This window comes from Telmatherina bonti, assembly GCF_933228915.1.
Source record: "Telmatherina bonti genome assembly, chromosome: 21".
Taxonomy (NCBI): domain Eukaryota; kingdom Metazoa; phylum Chordata; class Actinopteri; order Atheriniformes; family Telmatherinidae; genus Telmatherina; species Telmatherina bonti.
In genome coordinates, this window is record NC_136630.1 from 31149583 (window position 1) to 31174451 (window position 24869).

The 24869-nt window shown below is 42.2% G+C and overlaps 1 protein-coding gene across 1 annotated transcript; it reads right to left on the reverse strand.

Moving 5' to 3' along the window:
* Positions 1 to 1224: 1224 nt before the first annotated feature.
* syde1 (synapse defective Rho GTPase homolog 1) lies at positions 1225 to 23282 on the reverse strand. The gene is made up of 14 exons (XM_079260870.1): positions 23080 to 23282; positions 13925 to 14193; positions 13385 to 13841; positions 12985 to 13317; positions 12491 to 12686; positions 12157 to 12320; positions 10882 to 10992; positions 10696 to 10784; positions 9849 to 9986; positions 9647 to 9773; positions 8766 to 8932; positions 2528 to 2768; positions 2186 to 2431; positions 1225 to 2080 (listed from the first exon to the last, which is right to left on the reverse strand). The coding sequence occupies exons 1-14, from the start codon at positions 23162 to 23164 to the stop codon at positions 1884 to 1886; spliced, it is 2820 nt and encodes a 939-aa protein (XP_079116996.1). The 5' UTR covers positions 23165 to 23282; the 3' UTR covers positions 1225 to 1883.
* Between the last annotated feature and the right edge of the window lie 1587 nt (positions 23283 to 24869).

Genomic DNA, 24869 nt, shown 5'->3' on the forward strand with positions numbered 1-24869 from the left:
GTAAGCAGACATGTCCCTACCGTACGCAGACATGTCCCTACGGTAAGCAGACATGTCCCTACCGTACGCAGACATGTCCCTACCGTACGCAGACATGTCCCTACGGTACACAGACATGTCCCTACGGTAAGCAGACATGTCCCTACGGTAAGCAGACATGTCCCTACCGTACGCAGACATGTCCCTACGGTACGCAGACATGTCCCTACGGTACGCAGACATGTCCCTACGGTAAGCAGACATGTCCCTACCGTACGCAGACATGTCCCTACAGAAAGCAGACATGTTCCTACGGTACGCAGACATGTCCCTACGGTACACAGACATGTCCCTACGGTACGCAGACATGTCCCTACGGTAAGCAGACATGTCCCTACGGTACGCAGACATGTCCCTACGGTAAGCAGACATGTCCCTACGGTAAGCAGACATGTCCCTACCGTACGCAGACATGTCCCTACAGAAAGCAGACATGTTCCTACGGTACGCAGACATGTCCCTACGGTACGCAGACATGTCCCTACGGTAAGCAGACATGTTCCTACGGTACGCAGACATGTCCCTACGGTAAGCAGACATGTCCCTACGGTAAGCAGACATGTCCCTACGGTAAGCAGACATGTCCCTACCGTACGCAGACATGTCCCTACAGAAAGCAGACATGTTCCTACGGTACGCAGACATGTCCCTACGGTACGCAGACATGTCCCTACGGTACGCAGACATGTCCCTACGGTAAGCAGACATGTTCCTACGGTACGCAGACATGTCCCTACGGTACACAGACATGTCCCTACGGTACGCAGACATGTCCCTACGGTACGCAGACATGTCCCTACCGTACGCAGACATGTCCCTACCGTACGCAGACATGTCCCTACGGTACGCAGACATGTCCCTACGGTACGCAGACATGTCCCTACGGTAAGCAGACATGTTCCTACGGTACACAGACATGTCCCTACGGTACACAGACATGTCCCTACGGTACGCAGACATGTCCCTACGGTACGCAGACATGTCCCTACGGTACGCAGACATGTCCCTACCGTACGCAGACATGTCCCTACAGAAAGCAGACATGTCCCTACGGTACGCAGACATGTCCCTACAGAAAGCAGACATGTCCCTACCGTACGCAGACATGTCCCTACGGTACGGAGACATGTCCCAACAGTACACAGAAACCAGTAGGATCACATGCAGACACTGGTCCTACCACAAGCCGACTCCATTCCAACCGCACGCAAATATGAGAATCAATCAAGTTCTGGTTCTTACAAATTCAACACAAAAGTCCTTCATGAAAACTTGGCTGACCTTTAGTTAAGAACTGTTTTTTTTGTTTCTTTATTGGCAGACAACCTCTTTCAAAATGTCCTGGAGACCTAAATCTTGGTCCTCCTATGTTCCTGATCCTGGTTTAAATAGGTCTTTAGTAGCACAAGTTTTGTGAATGTCTTATTTTGATTTGGGCGCACTACATGGCTTCCTTCCAAAAATCTTTTCCAAGTAAAATTTTAGACGGAGAAACTTTCTGACAGGATGACATTCCGTCACGCGTGAGCAAAAATTTATGAGAACAAAACTCTGAAGGGGAAACTTTCAGCTGGTTAACATTCCAAACATGAACTTTCCCAGCAGAAAACTTTACGGTGGAGAAATGTTCCGACGAGGAAACTTTCAGCTGGTTAACATTCCAAACATGAACTTTCCCAGCAGAAAACTTTACGGTGGAAAAATGTTCAGACGAGGAAACTTTCCGACGTGGAAATGAAGCAGAAAAAGTAACAAGCCATAGTTTTAAAGTTAACTGATGAAAGCTGCTCTGGTGGAATATCAAACCCTACTCAGATTTTCCTCCTCCTTCTCCTCCTGCTCCTCTACAGGCAGATATTGATCTGTTTTGCCAATTCTCTGTCCAGATCATGGATCAGGGTGTCGAAGTCTTTTAGACTAAGTCGACAGTTAAAAGGAGCATCAAAATCCAGAAAATCATCCACAAAGAGAGATCCTCCTCCAGGTGACCACACTTCTTTCCTTCTCTCCTCCTCCTCGTCCTCCTCTTCATCCCCGCTGCCTGGAACAAGAACCAGCAGCATCAGTCAGGACCATCTTCAAAAACACACCTCTTGTTCTGCAGGAGTTCTGAACCAGGTCAGCCTTAGTCTGGTTCTGTCTTTACCTTCATTGCTCTCACTTCCTGCCACCTCATCATAGTCGGCTTCCTGCCTGGACAGCAGGTCCCGTCCACAGACAGTCCAGTCTCCCGCGTACCGGTTGGTGATGGACGGCGGACTCTCCAGCCGCGTCATGCCACCACGCCCTCGCCTGGACACCACCGCTTCCTCCTCTCCAGGGGTATTGTAGGTAAATGTGGGGGATGCAGGAGAGTTGTTGGTGTGTTGACCAGTTGGGACTTGTGTCGGCACTGAGGAGGGACATGTGGTAAGTGAAAGACATGGTAGTTCCCATAGCAACAGCAGTGCCATAGAATGGGTGGAGCTTCATGCTGAAAATGTCTCACCTGGCCACAGCTGCAGTAAGTAATGCAATGCCTCGATGTGCCGTTTGAAGTCTACTGCACTCGCCATCTCCTCTCCAGTACCAACGCTCTTTGCCATCCCTCTTTCTGCCCTCCAAGCTTCCTGTGTTGGAGTGAGGAGAACCGGGCCAAAGCAGACCGCCAGGTTCTGGTGGGTCATTCTGTTGGAGGAACTGAAGGAGGCCACCAGACTGAGGTGGTCAAGCAGGAGAGAGAGCGTGGCCTGGAAAAAGAAGACAATGGAAACAGTCAGAGGGAGGATCGGGAGCTGCCAAGTGATGCTAAGATTGTGTATTAATCAATCTTGATATCATCGGAAAAGTTAGACTTAATGGCTGGTCAATTGATTTTACCATTTCCACTGGCAGAAAAATCACAACTTGTTCTCTTATATGCACTGCTAGCATAGCTACACTAACAAAGCTACACAAGCAAAGACATACTATCAAAGCTAGAATAGCAGACTTCCAGTGATGTCATGGTGGAAACACCAGGTTAGATACGAAGCTCCATCAGAAAATAAATTTAAAAAAGGTGACAACTGCAAATATTTAAGGCCTACCGTATCAGAAAACAATTAAAACAAGATTACCTCATCCTCAAGAAACAAAGGACCCGGAAAACATGGACATTTGAAAGAAGTAAGCGACAAAATATCGAAGTTGGATTGTGCTAGCTTGAATGCTAGTAGCCACGAAAGCCAAGCAGCGTGTGACCAACATTAAAGGGCAGTTTGGTGAACATCAGCAGAGGATTGGTGGGCTGGAGGGAAGAGTAAGCGGGGTGGAAGAAGCGGAGGCATGTCAGCGTCGGGTGCTGCGCTACCTGCTCCAACGTGATAAACAACTCACTGCGATGTGTGATGACCTGCAGAATAGACTGAGACGAAACAATCTTCGTATATTCCAAATACCAGAGGGGAGTGAAAAGGGAAATATGGTCGCATTAGTGAAAGGTCTGTTGCCCAAAGTGCTTAGACTGCCGCCCAACCTAGATATTAAAATCGAACGAGCACACCGCTTGCTCCAATCCAGGCCGACGAACCCAGCTGCTCCCCCCAGATCTATCATTGTGAGGTTTCTTGATGCAGCTGTGAAAGACGTCGTATTACAGCAAGCTTGGAGCCAAAGACAGGTGATGTTTCAGGACAAGAGTATTTTTTTCGACCAAGATTATTCTCCTGAGTTACAAAAGAAGCGAGCTAAGGTTCACTCAGTCATCCAACAGTTAAAACAAAACGGCATACAGGCAAAATGCCTATATCCAGCACGGCTGAAGCTCAAGATGGACTCTTTTGTAGCACTGGTCATTGTTGTGTGCTATTTACTACAGAGAGGCCAGGTCACCACTCTCTGTCCCATTATCACCGGGGGTCAGACATAGTTACACTTGTTGTCCTGTGTCTGACTAGAAATGTGGAAGTTCTGTTTATTGTTTTTGTTTTGTTCTATCAGAGACAAGTGGCGAATTCTGATTTGTTAAATGTTACATGTTTGGAGTTATATTATTTATGTTTCGTTTGGTTGACATGTATTAGGGAATGGACAGGGCTTTGTAACTTGAAACAATATACATACAGTGATGGCATTACTTAATTTCATTACCTACAATATTAAGGGAATCAATAACCCAATCAAAAGGAAAAAGATACTGGGACAGTTAAAGAAAATGTGTTGCTCCGTAGCCTTACTTCAAGAAACACACCTTACAGAAACTGAGCACCAAAAATTAAAGCGAGAATGGGTGGATCAGGTTTATAGCAGCTCTTATGGGAAACATAAAAAAAGAGGAGTAGCTATATTATTTAGTAAATCTACATAGTTTAACTGTGAAAAGGTGTTTCAGGATTCAGAGGGCCGCTATGTTATGGTTGTAGGGATGATTCCTGGACTTAAAATTACTATTTTGAATGCTTACGCACCAAACGAAGACTGTCCACATTTCTTTAAAAAGCTAGCATACCTGGTAGCGGACAACAGGGAATGTGTTCTTCTTACGGGCAGGGACTTCAATTGTGTGCTGAATAATCGATTAGATAAATTACCATCATCCTCAAAACCTCAAACCAGAATGTCCAAAAGTTTATCAAACATAATGACAGAATTAGGGTTAATAGATGTGTGGCGTCACATTCATCCAAATGAGAGAGACTTCACCTTCATGTCACAAGTGCACGGCAGTTACTCACGGCTGGATCACTTCTTAATTTCCAAAAAAGATACATACCGGGTTAAAAACTGTGTGATTGAACCAATGACCATTTCAGTCATTAGACTTGGGACCAGAGCCATGTATGAAATATTGGAGACCTAATGTCTCATTACTAACAGATGTTAATACAAGAGAAGAAATAAGGAACGCTCTGAATGTTAATGGAATGGTCTCACCCTCAGTTTTATGGGACGCAGGTAAAGCCACAATAAGGGGAAAAATAATCTCTATAGGATCACGGTTAAAAAAAAGGACAAACTTAAAAAACAATTGGAATTAGAAACAGAAATCAAAAGACTAGAAACTGAGCACAAACAACATGGAAAACAAGAAGAACTGGATAGACTTAAAGAGCACAGAAACCAACTAGATGAGTTACTGACATACAAAGCAGAGGGTGCCCTTAGGTTCATTGGTAGGAAACATTATAATACGGAAATAAGGCCAGCAGATTATTGTCTTTTCAGTGACAGAAAGCGCAGGCCAGTCGGAAAATTCCCAAAATTAAACAACTTCATTCAAATGAGGTAGAAACTGGCCCCAAAACAATAGCAGACACCTTTGCTAAATATTTTAAACAACTGTATAAAAGTCAATCCCAAAACTCAAAAACAGACAGAATACGAGAATTTTTTGAAAATATTAAATTGGATAAATTGACAGCTGACAAGGCCTCTTTCCTAGTAGAACCAATTACAGAAAAAGAGATTAAAAATACCATTGTGAAATTGAAGAACAATAAATCACCAGGGATTGATGGGTTTGCCGGAGAATATTACAAAGTGTTTGTTAATGACCTTACTCCTGTATTATGCAAGATATATAATTATGTGTTGAATTCAGGGAATCCTCCTGGATCATGGTCAGAGGCTATCATCACTGTATGATATAAAGATGGAAAAGATCCACTACTGTGCTCTAGCTATCGTCCTATAAGTCTTTTGTGCATGGACTATAAAATATCAACATCTATTTTAGCAGCCAGAGTACAGAAATATATTAAGAAATTAATAAAACCAGATCAGACAGGGTTCATTTCTGTCTGAATGTCTGCAAAATTATGGAAACATCTCTGGATATAAAATAAACCAAAATAAATCAGAGGCAATGATGATATCGGGAAAGTGGCCTGACCAACTTGATGACATAGTGTCATTTCACTGGTCAAAACAAGGATTCAAATATCTGGGAATTACTATAACCACTGATAACACTAAACTCTATGATTTAAATTACAATAAGTTAATTAAACAAATAACAAGTGATCTAGTACGATGGGACATTTTACCCTTATCTCTTTTTAGCAGAGTTGAGACTGAGAGGATGAATCTGCTTCCTCGTCTCCTGTTTTTATTCCAGTCGCTGCCTGTTAAAGTCCCCATTTCTACTTTTAATATGTTAAACAAATCGATTTCTCAATTTATCTGGCAACACAAGAGACACAGAATTAAATTGAAGACTCTTTATTTACCTAAAAATAAAGGAGGTCTGGCTTTGCCAAATGTAAAACATTATTACTGGGCAGCTCAACTATCAGCTATTGTGACATGGATCAGTGGAGACGATGATGCAAAATGGACCCAAATTGAACAGGGTGAAGTTAAAGTTGTACCATTATCTGTCCTTCCCTTTGTGGACTTAAAACAGGTTAAGATGAAAATTGGAAATGAGTGGATAAAACATAGTTTAAAAATATGGGTGGATGTCAAAAAATGGATCAAAGACACAGGGTCCATCTCTCGAGCTATGCCAATAGTGGGTAATTTAGATTTTTTTGCCTTCTACATGGGATCATGGCTTCAAGAGTTGGGCCTCTAAAGGCCTCACTATTTTGAATCAGTTGTTTGAAGGAACACATTTAAAATCCTTCTCACAAATTTAAGAACAATTTCATCTTACCTTCAAATTAGGAGTTACATTACAAATCATAAGGAAAAAGAGCGACTTCTCAAAATCCCAAATAACATAGAGCAATATTTTATTACAATTATAGAAAAACATTCTCCGAGGTCCAAATATGTCTCGTTTTTATATAAAAAACTTTCATCAGATGTTGTTATGAATACCTACAGCATAAAGGAAAAATGGGAATTAGAATCTAATAATATAATAGAGGACGAACTGTGGGATAAAATTTGTAATGAGAGTCATAAAGATGTCACTGGTCAGCAGAGGAAAGAATTTGATTTGAAGCTAAAAATCAGACTCCAATGGTCATTTCTAATTTTGTTAAAAACCCGTCAGCATCTTCGTGTTGGAGACAGTGCGACAAAATACGGGATCATACACATATATTTTGGGACTGCCCAATGATAATTGAGTATTGGAAAAAAAATCAAAGAAGAAATTGAAAACATTTTAAAAAGAGAAATCCCTTCAAATACTCTGTTTTTCCTTCTTGGTGTAATGCCGGTCGACCTTTTCAATGCTGACCAAAGATATAAACGACATATATTAATACTGGTAGCTAAGAAAATTATAACTTTGAATTGGAAGAATGTTAAAACACCAACTGTAATTGAATGGAAAAAAAAGTTGAAACAGGTGTGTATAATGGAACGAATGACGGCATCACTACAAATGAAAATGGGCATTTATAACCGGAGATGCCATATGGTTATTGAATACTTGATGATGTAAGCTATACAGGTTGTTAATATCACTTCGCAGTGTGGAAAATGAGCCCTGACAAGAGGTGAATCCCTTTGTTTTGCTTTTTTTTTTCTTCTCTTTCTTCTCCTACACATAAAGATGTGTGTACAAGTACGCATACTGCGCATCTGTATACATTGTGAGAATGTATGTTATATATATTATATTTTATTACGTGCAGGTATATGTATGTAAGTAGGTATATATATGTAGGTGTGTATGTGTATGTATATGTATGTATGTATGTATGTATGTGTGTATATATATATATATATATATATATATATATATATATATATATATATATATATATATATATATATATATATATATATAAAAATTTAATTTAAATATCTATTTGTTTATTTTCTCTCTCTTTTTGGTCACTTGTCTCTGGTAACACATTCTGTTAGTTATGTGTTTAAAAATGCAAATAAAAAGTTTTAAAAAAAAGCTAGAATAGCAAATCTACATTAACAAAGCTATTGTAACAAAGCTACACTAACATGGCACTCACAAAGCAAAGCTAAATTAACAAAGCTACGGAAACAAAGCTATGTTAACATAGCTACTGTAACAAAGCTATGCTAGCAAAACCTCACACAAGCAAAGCTGCACTATCAAAGCTATTTTAGAAAAAATGTGGTAACAGAACTATGCTAATATGCTAAGAAAACTACACTAGCAAAGATACACTCACAAAGGTATTGTAGAAAAACTATAGTAGCAAAGCTATGCTAACATAGGTACACAAACAAAGCCACACTAACATACCATTGCTTGAAAAACCTACACTTAAAACTGTGCAGATGCCATGTAATTTATCACTATTATCTTGATTCAGTGGGATGTGGAATCCTATGTGATATGTTTATTTCAGTTGCCTCACTTAACACTACGATACAGGACATTTTATTACACGATGCAACATACAAAAGGTAAGACTTATTCCCCTGCTATCCAATCTAATTTACTGAATGGACTGCACTGCCACTGCCATAATGCACCTGGAGTGAGAGAAGAGTGAGTATCGGAAAACCTTTGTGTAACCGATACATGTAACAACCAATAACAACCAGTAGTTGTGTAGAATTGGGCCAGTACCTAGTTAAGCACTGTGGGTCCTGATTATTGAGACGTTACTGAATGTCAACATGAAACACACAATGGTGGTAACATGTCGCCCCCTGCTGGACATCATGACAGAATGTAGTTTTATTTCTTTAAGGTTTTTAGACCATTTCTAGAAAGGTCCAAGTCACTGTTCTGGTTATATAACTATAGTCTCTCACACACCAAACTGCCATGAAGAACCAGAACCGAGTCCGCTGCTGGGTTGAAAGTAGAGTCTTCTTACCCTCTCTGGAGGTGGCAGACAGGACAGCAGCTTCACGGTGCTCTGGGCCAGTTGAGGGTCTGGGGTCACAGGTGGAGGCTGCATGGTCATGGCGTTCCGGACCACCTGGTACAAAGTCCTGGTTATGAGCGGAGACGGCAGCTCCCGCAGGTAGTCCTTCAGAATACCTGAGAACACAGGAGAGTGTATAGCCAGGACAAGAGGAGAAGCAGTCATCCAAGTTCAGTTGTCAGGTTCAGGTCTATATTATTAAGTCCAGGTCCCTGCAGTTTTATCTCAGCTACCAAATCAAGTCACCAATGTCATATTATCACACTGTCCAGTACAAATCCACACCTCAATTCTTTCTTTCAGATTTTGACAGGTCAGTTTAGGCAGGACAGATCAGGAGTGATAGGGACAAGTCCTTGATAACAAGTTAAAGCGCGGGTTGGGTCGCAGGTTCTACATACACAGGCCAGGTTTGGTCATCCAAATGGGTTCTGGTGGGTAAAACTGGATGTGTGAAAGACTGGTCCTGCCGTGCAGAACACACGTTTTTTTAACCCATGTTGATGGCTTTGTTTTTAGTCCCAGACAATAATCTGCATCACTAAACTGCATCACACCTTCGTCATACTTTATCGTGGTTGGCACACATCACTTTCTAATTGGTTGCTGGATAGTCCGTTGGCAAGCCAACCAAGACTCCGGGCTTTCAGACAGACCAGAGTCCGCTTCTTTGGTCTGCATTACAAAGCAGACCAAGGTCTGATATCAAGGACCACTGTAAAGCTGACCATAGTCTGCTTAAACAGGCCCAAACAACAGCAGTGTGAACATGTCCCAAATCAAGATCAGGTGAAAGATTCTACTGCAAGTTCTGTGCTTTGGTAACTGACCTGTAATGACGTTGATGTCGGGGTAGAGGTCTTCTGACAAACAGACGGCTGCACTGTTCCTCTCAAACCAATCCCTCAGCTCCTTCTTCACTGCAGCAGAACCACACAGTCTATACAGACCCACCACCTGACACACAGGTTAGCATGATCACGTTAGTTTAGCTCAACACGACACTAGAGCAAACCCAGTGTGATTTCTGACCTTCAGTCCTCGTCGCTCAATCTCAGCCACAGTTTTCTGGATCAGCAGGGGGACTGGAGACATAGATGCTTCTTTATCCACCAGGTGGTGCAGTTCAACCCCAAACACATTGGCAGGTGATGATGCATCCCCATTGGGCTGCAGATGCAAACAAACATCAGAACTGACTGCCCATTCTCTGATAGTCTACACCTGCGATCAATTTCTCATTCAAATCTCTGCTTGCTCTCCTCTGGTTGGGATTGGTCTGACCAGTCACACCTTCATCTCCTCCCTTCTCACTGGGTAACTGATGCTTCAATCACTGCTGGTTCTACCAACCGCCAGATATAAAAGACACCTGGACCCTTCAATCAGCAGCAACTGCTTGCTCAGTAGTAGTCTGCCTTCAGCTTGCTCATGTGTTTGGATATTGACTATGGTGTGATTTATAGTGGAGATTTGTTTTCCCAGTTTAGTTCCTTTGTTTGCAGTTGTTTAGTCTGATTGTTTTGTGTGTCACCAGTAGTATTAAAGCTACTTGGCTTTGAGCTAAGGTTTAACAGATAAGTTTTGTTTTATGGTTGTTAACAATTATACCTTTATGACTTCTCTTTTGTTTGTCCAAATCTGGCTTTGCCGGCCTGTTTTTCTGTTTTCCTTTTGCTTGCAGCATCGTTAACCTCAACTCCTTTATTACCATTTTTATCAACCTCATCTCCTTACGCGATGATAAATCTGTATCAGTCCATATTTCAACATCTTGCCACAGTTCTTTCTTTTGTTCAGCTCATTTACCCTAACAGACTTGGGTCGTAACATGACTGTTCTTTCCCATCAGTGGAAAAATGTGCTGTTGCAGCTATACCTGTGTGTCCCATTTCTCCTGCAGAGATAGTTTGACATAGAGAAGTCCTCTTGGCTCCAGCTTCACACACAGCTGCTGGCTGCGACTCCCTGAGACCAAAACATTCATGGTAAGACCCCTCCATCATCATCACTTTTTCTGTTTATATTTAATAACAATTATACCTAAAGGTTTGCTGCAACCAACCTTTGAAGAGTGGTGGGATGGAGACTCCACCCAGGCAGCAAACCCTGTTTCTGGTTGGTCGTCCTGAAACCACCTGACTCTGCTGGTCCATCCCTAAAGCCGGTGGGCTGGCTGCAACAGAGAGGAAACCTGTACATCCACTGGCTGCAGCAGCGGTCAGTTATGAATGACTCCACTGCTGCTGATCACTGTTAGTTATTTTAAAGCAGGGGTTCAGTCCTCAAGATCTGAAATCCTGCAAATTTTAAAGTAACCCTTGTCCAACACACCTGAATCAAATGAATGTCTCGTTACCAGGCTGCTGCAGAGCTTGATAACATGCAGAGGAGGGAATTTAGCTATTTGATTCAGGGGTATTGGACAAGGGTTGCATCTAAAAGTCTCAGAATGGTAGATCCCGAGGACTGAACTTGGGCACCCCTGTTTTAAAGGACGTCCACCAGTCAGGGTCTGTAAGTCATGAATAAAACTTTAATATGTTCCAGCCAGACTGCAGGATTTGAGGTCTGATCTTCTTGTGAAAAATGGCTCATGTTCAGGATGCTTGGACAAAAACAAGCTAAAGGGGCTGCAGTTAGATGAAGAAACAGAAAAACTGAACCACAAAAAGTCTGCTGGTCCAGATGGTTCAGATAACCCCCGGCTGCAGCCTGGGGAATGAGGCGGGGCTGGATATTGGGCGGGGTTGGATGTCCAATGGGCGTGGTTGGATGTCCAATGGGTAGGGTTGGATGGGTGTGGGGTTAGGGTTAGGGTTTGGGTTAATTCAATCAAAATGTTGATTGGACGGGGTTGGACGTCCAACCCCACCCAATATCCAGCCCCATCTCATTCTCCAGGCTGCAGCCAAGACCCTGTTGATGGTTCCAGCTCCAGGGCTCTGAAAACCTGCTCAGAACCACTATGGTGGATTTTTCAGGACCTTTTCAACACCAGCCTGAGTCAGAAAATGTATTTCCTTTGTTTCGGAAAACATCCCACCTTGTTCCAGAACCTAAAAAAAAATCCCCGCCATCTGGACCAGATGACGGACCAGTTGTCTCCAGGTCATGAAAGTCCTGCTGAGACTCTGTCTCACCTCAGTTAGCAGGTGGCCATCTTTCAGACCCACTAAAGCTGTGTGTTGGGGATAACTCTGGTTCTGTGCTAGGTATACCCATGATTCTAGTTCTTTTTTTGGGGATAACTCGGCTGCAGAACTGGTTCAGAACTGAGGTTCAGACAGAGGTTTATGTCCCCTGTAATGTTTGTAATGCCCGAACCGGGTCTTGGTACCTGGTGTTAAGACCACAATGCGGAGTTGCCGAGCCCTCTCCAGCTCCAGATGAAAGGTGTGATTTAAGGACAAGGCAGAGCCTCTCAGAGTCAGAAGGGCAGTCCTTGCTCTCGTTATGCCATCAGTCTGGATGGCCAAGAAAACCTCCTTACTGTCATCTGACCTGGAACCAGAGACATGAACAGAGACTGGACCAGAGCCACTACAGAACAGAAATTCACTTTTCTCAAATGCTTGATCAATTATTTCTAAACGGGGATGATGAAGTTAGTGTAAGACGGACTGCAGTTCCTCTGATGGGCTCTGGGTGGTGCTGTGGTCTGGGGCTTTTACCTGCTATTCTTCATCTCTTCCAGGCCCAGCAGGTGGACCGTCAGTAACCCGGTCACCCGCTGGCTGCACCGTGGCGGATCCGAGCCTACGTACAGCCGGAACGAACTGACATCACATGGTGCTTCTTTGGCAGCGGCATGGAGAGGCATCTGTTGCCTTGGCAACAGCTCAGGAGAGTCTCCATCACTGAGATACCCTGGAAGGCATTTAAGACTTTGGTTGTGTGGCTGCATTTAGTCAGGTGAGCAGGTTAACTTCAGGTTTTCAGCTTTCAGGTTAATTTCTAAATGTTTTGGAAGTCAGCTCCCACGGTAACATCTGGATCAACTTTCCGGTGAAACTCCAGGTTAACATCAGGTTAACTTTATGGGATCCCTAAACTTAGAGATATCAGAACCCAGTCAGAGCCTGACATACTGGCACCAATCAGAAACCTTCATCTCAGTGGCTGAGGTCAAAGGATGTTTTGCTTCCTTATGAACTGAGCTTTTTACCTGATTTGCTGGTGCTGCGTCCTCTGGACGATCGTCGCAGCGGTCGGTTTGGGGGGGTGGAGCTGTCCAGATGATATTTGCTAATAACATTCTGATTTGACAGCATTGACAACGATGTCGCATCCTTCGCCTCATCTCCACCCCCTCTGCTGTTGCCCTGGCGATGAGCGCGGGAGGCTGAACGTAGGCTGAGTTTTCGACGCAACTCTGGAAGTTTCTTCATTTTTAGAGAGATCCTCCTCACTGTGCCTGGAGACCTCAGCCTGTCAATCACACCACCAGGCCCACCCCCTTTCTTCTGGGAGGCAGGGCTAGAGTCCGAGGAAGGGGAATCTGGCAGAGATATAAAGGATTACTAGAAGAACCCTGTGAGTGTGGATGACAACAGGTAGAGTCTTACCTGTGATGTCATCGGTCAGGTGACTGACACTTGGCTTAGTACCCTTCTGCGGCCAGTCGCTGCTACAACCAACAAGCTGCGCTCTGGAGTGTGCCGACCCCGCCATCCTTACTGGTCCTTCCTCCACAGTTTGGTTTTTTCTCCTCCATACCTCTTCCTCCCTGCGTGGACCTCCGCCATCCTCCTCCTCAGGGATGGGATTGTACCAGATGTTGCCGCTGCTGTCATCCAGAGGGCCGCACACATCATCTGAAGCCGGGGATTTTCCCGACAGAACCCATGCTCGGCTGCTGCGATCTAGACTTTGAAGGTAGGCTCGCTGGCCCGACAGCTTGGTGCCGGTGAGGGGGTTGTCAGTGGAGCCCCCATCTGTCTGGGAGGCCTCCAGCTGTGCTGTTGAGCTCACAGACATACAGCTGTTCAGATCTGGGGGCGTGCGGTCACCGTATTGCTGCTTCTAGAGACACAGGATCAGATGGAAGCAAGAGAATTCATCAGACAGAACCAGGAGGAAAGATCACACAGAACATCATCCTGTACCTTGTCCTGTCCTGGTCTCAGAGTCCAGGCTTGTCCCATGAAATCATGGCTTGTTATCCCAGATGGTTGGTCCCAGTTCAAAGGCCAGGGGGCGGAGCTTAGATTGGAGGGCGAGGTAGACATGCCCTGCCTCGCCCACTGCTGTTTCTTAGCAACGGTGATGTGGTTACAAGGAGGTGATGGGTGGGTGGGGATGGCCGCTGTTCTCAATGTAGTCATCATCGATGGTGATGGAGTCATCTGGACAGTGTCGCACTGGACCGGAACATCTGGAAAGAACACGTGGGTAGAAAAAGTAGATCCATCACCGGATTTTTTGCTGAGATGTCACAGTGTGAAGTCACACTGATTGTCACTAGATAACGTGACTCAGATGTCACACCGCGTGATGTCACCGTGTGATGTCACACCGCGTGATGTCACCGTGTGATGTCACACCGCGTGATGTCACCGTGTGATGTCACACCGCGTGATGTCACCGTGTGATGTCACCTTGCTGTGTGAGGGGTCGGATGCAGAGGTCTTTGCTTGCTATTGAGGGTAAAAACTAATTATTTCAGCTTTTCTTTCTGAAATATACTCGACAACGACATCAGGAGGAGAAAAACAACATATTTATGTGGAGGAAGAGAACTGATGGAGAAAGTGGATTGGTTTTTTTGCGTCGGAACCTGGTTGAGATAATAAGTCTGGATGGCTGGTGGTCCTACAGCCTCCGGACTGTGCTCAGTGTGTGGGATCCTGTGACACAGGCCTGATCTGGATGAATAAATGTTCTGTTTTCAGCTGAATGTCTCCTCATTCGTTGGTTTCTCTGTGTGAAACAGACATCTCAGTCCCGATTGGTTCTCACTGATCTGGTCAAAAGACCATTATGGACCTGAGCCCAACTCATACGTCTGGTTCTGAGTCCAGGACTAGTGTCCCAGTCTTTTTTTTTTTTTTTTTTGTCCTGTCCAGCATCCCCGCTGCAGGACAGTGGTCCGGCTGCTTGGATGTTTTGTCCAAAAGAAGAGCTTTGTGGATATCAGGCCTTTCTTAAAATGTTCAGTATTATTCTTAATTTTATGACTGAATCAGTATGCTTGGACCTGACAAGAGTGGTCGGGAGGGAAACAAAGAAGTAAACAGGAGAGAAAATGAATGTGAAGCAAAGAAAAAAAGAGGGAGAAGGATACAACAGAGTTAGAGATGTTAAGTCAAAACAGGGAAAAAGAAATAACCAGCAGCTACACATGTAAAGACATAAAACTGACCATTATTAAAAACTAAAAAGAAACATTCACATAACTGGAGTTTGTGACTAAACCCAGAGGATGGAGGAGGAGGGAGAGATTCTGGGTGTTTGAATAAACAGCTGTGACTGCAGATGTGAAAGAAGTCTCTGTATGTAGGAGCAAACACACTGGTGTCTATTCACTATTCATTCTGTGTAGAAGAGACCCTGCAGTCAGACTGGACTTCAACATCACATCTCATCCAGTGTGATGGACAACTTATTGACTTAGAACATATTAATCCATCTGTGGGATCCGCCTGCAGGAAGTCTACAAGGTTATTCAATATCCATCCATTTTCTTACCCGCTTAGACCAATTCAGGGTCGCGGGAAACTGGAGCCCATCCAGCAATCACTGGGCGAGCGGCAGGTACACCTGGATAGGTCACCCGTCCATCGCAGGGTCAACACAGAGAGACAAACAACTCACTCCTAACCACACGAAGCTCTTGCTGTGGGGGCCACAATGCTGACCACTCCTCCAGCACGCAGCCCCCATTTCTCATCATGATCTACATATATACTGGTCTACATAAATACTGATCTACATATATACTGGTCTACATATAAACCGGTCTACATAAATACTGATCTACATATATACTGGTCTACATAAATACTGATCTACATATATACTGGTGTACATATAAACCGGTCTACATAAATACTGATCTACATATATACTGGTCTACATAAATACTGATCTACATATATACCGGTCTACATATATACTGGTCTACATAAATACTGATCTACATATATACTGGTCTACATAAATACTGATCTACATATATACCGGTCTACATATATACTGGTCTACATAAATACTGATCTACATATATACTGGTCTACATAAATACTGATCTACATATATACCGGTCTACATATATACTGGTCTACATAAATACTGATCTACATATATACTGGTCTACATAAATACTGATCTACATAAATACTGATCTACATATATACCGGTCTACATATATACTGATCTACATATATACTGATCTACATATATACTGGTCTACATAAATACTGGTCTACATAAATACTGGTCTACATATATACCGGTCTACATATATACTGGTCTACATAAATACTGATCTACATATATACCGGTCTACATATATACAGGTCTACATAAATACTGATCTACATATATACTGGTCTACATATAAACCGGTCTACATAAATACTGATCTACATATATACCGGTCTACATGTATACTGGTCTACATATATACTGGTCTACATAAATACTGGTCTACATATATACCGGTCTACATATATACTGGTCTACATAAATACTGGTCTACATATATACCGGTCTACATATATACTGGTCTACATAAATACTGATCTACATATATACCGGTCTACATATATACTGGTCTACATAAATACTGATCTACATATATACCGGTCTACATATATACTGGTCTACATAAATACTGATCTACATATATACCGGTCTACATATATACTGGTCTACATAAATACTGATCTACATATATACCGGTCTACATATATACTGGTCTACATAAATACTGATCTACATATATACCGGTCTACATGTATACTGGTCTACATATATACCGGTCTACATGTATACTGGTCTACATATATACCGGTCTACATATAAACCGGTCTACATAAATACTGATCTACATATATACTGGTCTACATATATACTGGTCTACATAAATACTGATCTACATATATACTGGTCTACATGTATACTGGTCTACATATATACCGGTCTACATGTATACTGGTCTACATATATACCGGTCTACATGTATACTGGTCTACATATATACCGGTCTACATATAAACCGGTCTACATAAATACTGATCTACATATATACCTGTCTACATATATACTGGTCTACATAAATACTGATCTACATATATACTGGTCTACATGTATACTGGTCTACATATATACCGGTCTACATGTATACTGGTCTACATATATACCGGTCTACATATATACTGGTCTACATATATACTGGTCTACATAAATACTGATCTACATATATACTGGTCTACATGTATACTGGTCTACATATATACCGGTCTACATGTATACTGGTCTACATATATACCGGTCTACATGTATACTGGTCTACATATATACCGGTCTACATATAAACCGGTCTACATAAATACTGATCTACATATATACCTGTCTACATATATACCGGTCTACATATATACTGGTCTACATATATACTGGTCTACATATATACCGGTCTACATATATACTGGTCTACATATATACTGGTCTACATATAAACCGGTCTACATAAATACTGATCTACATATATACCTGTCTACATATATACCGGTCTACATATATACTGATCTACATATATACCGGTCTACATATATACTGATCTACATATATACTGGTCTACATATATATACTGATCTACATATATACTGGTCTACATATATACTGATCTACATATATACTGATCTACATATATACTGGTCTACATAAATACTGATCTACATATATACCGGTCTACATGTATACTGGTCTACATATATACCGGTCTACATATAAACCGGTCTACATAAATACTGATCTACATATATACCTATCTACATATATACCGGTCTACATATATACTGGTCTACATAAATACTGATCTACATATATATACCGGTCTACATAAATACTGTTCTAAATTTATACCGGTCTACATATATACCGGTCTACATATATACCGGTCTACATATAAACCGGTCTACATAAATACTGATCTACATATATACCTGTCTACATATATACCGGTCTACATATATACTGGTCTACATATATACTGATCTACATATATACCGCTCTACATATAAACTGGTCTACATAAATACTGATCTACATATATACCGGTCTACATATATACTGGTCTACATATATACTGGTCTACATATATACTGGTCTACATATATACCGGTCTACATCTGTACCGGTCTACATCTGTACCGGTCTACATATGTACTGGTCTACACATATACTGGTCTACGTATATATTGGTCTACATATTTACTGGTCTACATATATACTGGTCTACATATATATTGGTCTACATATATACTGGTCTACATATATACCGGTCTACATATGTACCGGTCTACATATATACTGATCTACATATATACCGGTCTACATATGTACCGGTCTAAATATATATTGATCTACATATATACTGATCTACATATATACTGATCTACATATATACTGGTCTACATAAATACTGATCTACATATATACTGATCTAGATATATACCGGTCTACATATATACTGATCTACATATATACCGATCTACATATATACCGGTCTACATATATACTGGTCTACATAAATACTGATCTACATATATACCGGTCTACATATAAACCGGTCTACATAAATACTGATCTACATATATACCGGTCTACATGTATACTGGTCTACATATATACCGGTCTACATATAAACCGGTCTACATAAATACTGATCTACATATATACCAGTCTACATAAATACTGATCTACATATATACCGGTCTACATATATACCGGTCTACATATATACTGGTCTACATAAATACTGATCTACATATATACCGGTCTACATAAATACTGATCTACATATATACTGGTCTACATGTATACTGGTCTACATGTATACTGGTCTACATATAAACCGGTCTACATAAATACTGATCTACATATATACCGGTCTACATATATACTGGTCTACATATATACCGGTCTACATAAATACTGATCTACATATATACCAGTCTACATATAAACCGGTCTACATAAATACTGATCTACATATATACTGGTCTACATATATACTGGTCTACATAAATACTGATCTACATATATACCGGTCTACATACAAACCGGTCTACATAAATACTGATCTACATATATACTGGTCTACATATATCCTGGTCTACATATATACTGATCTACATATATACTGATCTACATATATACCGGTCTACATATATACTGGTCTACATATATACCGGTCTACATATAAACCGGTCTTCATGAATACTGATCTACATATACACCGGTCTACATATATACTGGTCTACATATATACTGGTCTACATATATACCGGTCTACATATGTACCGGTCTACATAAATGCTGATCTACATATTTACTGGTCTACATATATACTGATCTACATATATACTGGTCTACATATATAATGGTCTACATATATACTGGTTTACATATTTACTGGTCTACATATATACTGGTCTACATATATACTGTTTTACATATTTACTGGTCTACATATATACTGGTCTACATATATAATGGTCTACATATATACTGGTTTACATATTTACTGGTCTACATATATACTGGTCTACATATATAATGGTCTACATATATACTGGTTTACATATTTACTGGTCTACATATATACTGGTCTACATAAACACTCAGTCAACATCTTTAAAAGTAGGAAGGTAACTGGAAACTGAATATAAAACAATCTGTACTCATTATGATGAAAACTCTGATAGTCTGGAAAGTTCTCTAATGGAGACTCACAGCAAGAGATAAACAGGAAGCACACACACGGACATACACACATATATCAACACATACACATAATACAAATGTGCACATTTTACACACATATACATATATACACATATATACATGTATACACACATGCATATACATGGATACACACACACACACACACACACACACACACACACACACACACACACACACACACACACACACACACACACACACACAGAAGTTTAATGACAGGAAGTGCTTAACTGACCCAGTTTGTCTCAAGGAAGCTGAGCAGTAAGCGTGTGGATGAACACATCGGATCTACAGATAGTTTTACTTTACAGGTGTAAGTACTCATGAGCTAGTACTTATTAGTAACTAGTAGCTAGTAACTAGTAGCACAGCTTAGAATAAATACTGTAAATACAGGAAAACTGTTAGTATAACAACTGTAAACAGGATAACTATTAGTGTAGGTTAGTAATAAAACTGTAAGCGTAAGGAACCTGATAGCATAGCTTGGAATAACAACTGTAAACAGGGATAAGCTGCTAGCTTATGTTAGCATAAACACTGGAAACAGAGAACCTGATAGCATAGCTTATTACAAACTACAAACAGGTGAAAACTGTTAGCAAAGGTTAGTAGAAACACTGGGAACACGGGGAACATGATAGCGTAACAACCGTAAACAGGGGGAAAACAGTTAGCATAGAAGAGTTGATCAACAACACTCAGGGAAAAACTCTGAGCCCTGATCCAGAACAGATCTGGTCTAAAAATAACCTTCTTGTGAGCCACATGAGGAGGAGCTGATGTCTGGTTTGAGGAGATGCTTCAGTTGCTGCAGAAAACAACATGACCAGGTTTCAAGCTGCTTCCAGGTCAGTTCTGCTTCAGTTCCATTGTGTTGATGGACGGCCATCGGGCCAATCCCAACTGTTACCTGCTGACCAGAACCAAATGCGATTGACTCAAAATGACCGGCTGGTCAAAGCAAAACTAGCGCAAACAGAATCAGCTGGTTCCTATTGGACCATCGAACGACAACTGGCTCAAAGAGGACTGGCTGGTTCTACCAGAACCTTTTTGTAAAAGGTGAAATAGTACAGAATGAAGTTCTGTAAACCAGACAGATGCAGACAGAAAACTGCTCCACAGAGAAAGTCACAACCAGCAGACCTTTTCAATCATCTCTTATACAGTCCAGTGTGTCCAGTGCAGTCTTCAACCAGTAACCCCGCATCAACACTGTGAATGGTCCGGGTCACGTTCCGACTGCATGAAGCAGTACTGAGCATTACACAACATGTACAATACAGTACATGTCTGAGGCTGCAGACACTCAAGTTCTGTCCCCCTCATGCAAAGGTACTGTCATGACATCCCTGCGCCCCCCTCACCGTCACCCACCCAACACACCTCACGTCTACTAACCAATCCTGCCCCCCCAACTGTATACCTCCAGGACCCCCCCAACCCCCCACCTTACACTGAAAATTGATCTAAGCTGCCTTGTTCGGTTGCACCTGAACACTCAGGACTGAACCAAGACTCAGTCAGCTGCAGCTGAACATGGTCCTGAGTCGCTCGGTACCGTGACTGGAGGAAGACAGACCTGAGTCAGTCCTGACTGCGTCCAAAGTCATTCCTGAATGCTTCCAAAGTCGGTCCTGACCACGTCCAAAGTCATTCCTGACTGTGTCCAAAGTCATTCCTGACTGTGTCCAAAGTCGGTCCTGACTGTGTCCAAAGTCATTCCCGACTGTGTCCAAAGTCATTCCTGACTGTGTCCAAAGTCATTCCTGACTGTGTCCAAAGTCATTCCCGACTGCGTCCAAAGTCATTCCCGACTGTGTCCAAAGTCGGTCCTGACTGTGTCCAAAGTCATTCCTGACTGTGTCCAAAGTCGGTCCCGACTGTGTCCAAAGTCATTCCCGACTGTGTCCAAAGTCATTCCCGACTGTGTCCAAAGTCGGTCCTGACTGTGTCCAAAGTCATTCCCGACTGTGTCCAAAGTCATTCCCGACTGTGTCCAAAGTCATTCCTGACTGTGTCCAAAGTCGGTCCTGACTGTGTCCAAAGTCATTCCTGACTGCGTCCAAAGTCGGTCCTGACTGTGTCCAAAGTCATTCCCGACTGTCCAAAGTCATTCCCGACTGTGTCCAAAGTCGGTCCTGACTGTGTCCAAAGTCATTCCTGACTGCGTCCAAAGTCGGTCCTGACTGTGTCCAAAGTCATTCCCGACTGTGTCCAAAGTCATTCCCGACTGTGTCCAAAGTCGGTCCTGACTGTGTCCAAAGTCATTCCTGACTGTGTCCAAAGTCGGTCCTGACTGTGTCCAAAGTCATTCCTGACTGCGTCCAAAGTCGGTCCTGACTGTGTCCAAAGTCATTCCCGACTGTGTCCAAAGTCATTCCCGACTGTGTCCAAAGTCATTCCTGACTGTGTCCAAAGTCATTCCTGACTGCGTCCAAAGTCGGTCCTGACTGTGTCCAAAGTCATTCCTGACTGTGTCCAAAGTCATTCCCGACTGTGTCCAAAGTCATTCCTGACTGTGTCCAAAGTCATTCCCGACTGTGTCCAAAGTCATTCCCGACTGTGTCCAAAGTCGGTCCTGACTGCGTCCAAAGTCATTCCTGACTGTGTCCAAAGTCGGTCCTGACTGCATCCAAAGTTGGTCCTGACTTGCGTCCCGGCTCAGGCCAAAGTCCATTCTGAAGATGTCTGCAGTCAGGCCCGAGCCAGTCCTGACTTAGTCTTTAGTCCTGATTGTGTCCTGAATCAGTTCTGGGTGGGACCTGAGTCAGTGCAAAGTGGGTCTTAAGTCAGTCTTGAATGTGTCCAAAGTCAGTCCTCAGTCAGTTGTGGATCAGACCTGATTTTGTCTTGAGTGGGCTCCAAGTGGGTTCAGAATCAGTACTGGGTGGATTCTAACTCTGTTCTGAGTGGGTTCTGAGTCAGTCCCAATTGGGTCCTTATTGGGTTCTTCAGGGGTCCCGATTTCTGAGTGAGTCCTGAGTGAGTTCTGAATAATTCTCTATTGGGTCCTGAGTCAGTCCTCAGTAGGTCTTGCAGTTAGTCTGTCTGACGGGACGAGCAGGAGGTTTTCGGTCTGCATCCAACCAGCAGCGGGAAGAAGCAAGAAACTGCTGACAGAAAACGAGTTGCTGATTTCAGATCAGACTTGCGGTTCCTGTACATCCTGGTCTGAATTCAGCAGCTGAGATTGAAAACAGGATGTTGGGTCTGCAGCATTCACATGAACGATGCGTTCACAGACTTTTTGAAAGTGATGAAAAAGTGAGTGTCGGCTCCTCACCGTTCAGTTTGGGGTCAGTCTTCCTGCGTCTTCTGTCTTTGCCTCTCAGTCTGGAAAAGGTCCTCTTCAGCAGAGGCTCAGCCATGTTGCACCTCCTCCTCTTTCCTGGGGAGGAGCAAGCTGACAGTAGACCAGCAAGATCAGCAGGAGTCAACGCTCCTTCTCCTTCATGTTACGGAGAACCTCAGACTTGGCCATGACTCCTTGTGTCCTCCTTCATTCTGAGAGCTGCGCGACAGGAAATAAATTCCACACATTCTTTCCCAAACTCCCCCCTCAGCTCCTCCTCCTGCTCCTCCTCCTGCTCTTCCTCCCACTTTCCAGCCTTTGCAGGGGGAGCACAGCAGCAGAGGCACGCGGGAACTGTAGTTTCATTCCGTCTGCTTGCCCCAACATCAGACTTCAGATCCAGAATGTGACTGGTGGGCCCAAACCCACATATCGCCGCTTTAATCATGCCGTTTGCAGAGTTTTTCATGTAAAAATATGTTATGCATAATAAAACAGACTGTGGATAAATATACACAACTCAATTTTAAGAAAAACAATAAAAAGCAACTTCCTTGGTTTAATAGCATTCTCCGGGACCTTATGAAGCAGAGAGAACTTGCTCTTAAAAGGTTCTTTAAATCTAAGTTAAATACAGACTATTATACATACAAATCTTTACGAAATAAAGTCATTACGCAACTTAGAAGTGCAAAGGCTAATTTCTACTTGAACATGATCAAAGAGGCAAAAGGAAATACCAAGCTACTATGGAAGAGTATGGACAATCTATCAGGTAGGAAAAATCATAGTTTTGAGTCTTTACAACTTAAAGTAAATGGATCAGTCCTAAACAATAATGCAGAGTTAGCATTGTATTTTAATCGATATTTTCTTAATTGTGCACTGGATTTGGCAGGCTCATTTCCTCAAGTAAGTTTTGTCTCTAAATTTCAATATGATGAGTCTTTTTTAAAACTGCATACTGTCAATGAGAGCAATGTTTTAAAATGCTAATCAATGCTTAATAGCAGTAAAACTAAGGATATCTTTGGTATAGATACAGTCTTTTTTAAAAGAACATAAAAAAAAACTCTTACACCAGTTTTAACTAAAATAATTAACCAATCTATAACTGAGAGCACCTTTCCCACAGTATTGAAAACAGCTATAATCAAGCCTATATACAAGTCAGGAGACAAGCTCCAGGTCTCAAACTATCAGCCAATAAGCATTCTTCCCTCAATCTCAAAAGTCCTGGAAAAAGTGGCAGCAGAGCAGCTCATGGACCACCTTAATTCTCTGGAGATGTTACACCCACTCCAATTTGGGTTCAGAAAACAATACTCAACAGAGACTGCCTGCTGCTACCTAACAGAAGAGATCAAAACCAGACTTGATGGGGGAGGAGTGGTAGGAGCTGTCTTTCTTGATTTGCATAAGGCTTTTGATACTGTGAATCATTTAGTATTACTAAATAAATTGTCAAAATTCTGTTTTCATGAAAATACAATTAACTGGATTCAATCTTATCTCAGTGACAGACAACAGTGTGTCACAGTGAATAATGTAACATCTCCACTGCAAGCCTGCAGTATAGGTGTACCGCAGGGCTCTATTCTTGGGCCACTGCTGTTCACACTCTATATTAATGATCTTCTAAACATTTGTAATGCCAAAATAATAATGTATGCTGATGATACTGTAGTGTACACACATGGTGATACTGTGGAGGAGGTGGCTCAAAAACTTACAACAGAAATGAGAAAAGTTTCAAACTGGCTGAAAAATTCTTACCTAAC

Coding starts and splice junctions, on each gene's coding strand:
- syde1 (XM_079260870.1), bottom strand. CDS start 23,164: ATGGCTGAGCCTCTGCTGAAGAGGACCTTTTCCAGACTGAGAGGCAAA. Junction 10,785..10,881: donor CATCCCACCACTCTTCAAAG/GTTGGTTGCAGC, acceptor TTTTGGTCTCAG/GGAGTCGCAGCCAGCAGCTG. Junction 9,987..10,695: donor AGGAGAAATGGGACACACAG/GTATAGCTGCAA, acceptor TTGCATCTGCAG/CCCAATGGGGATGCATCATC.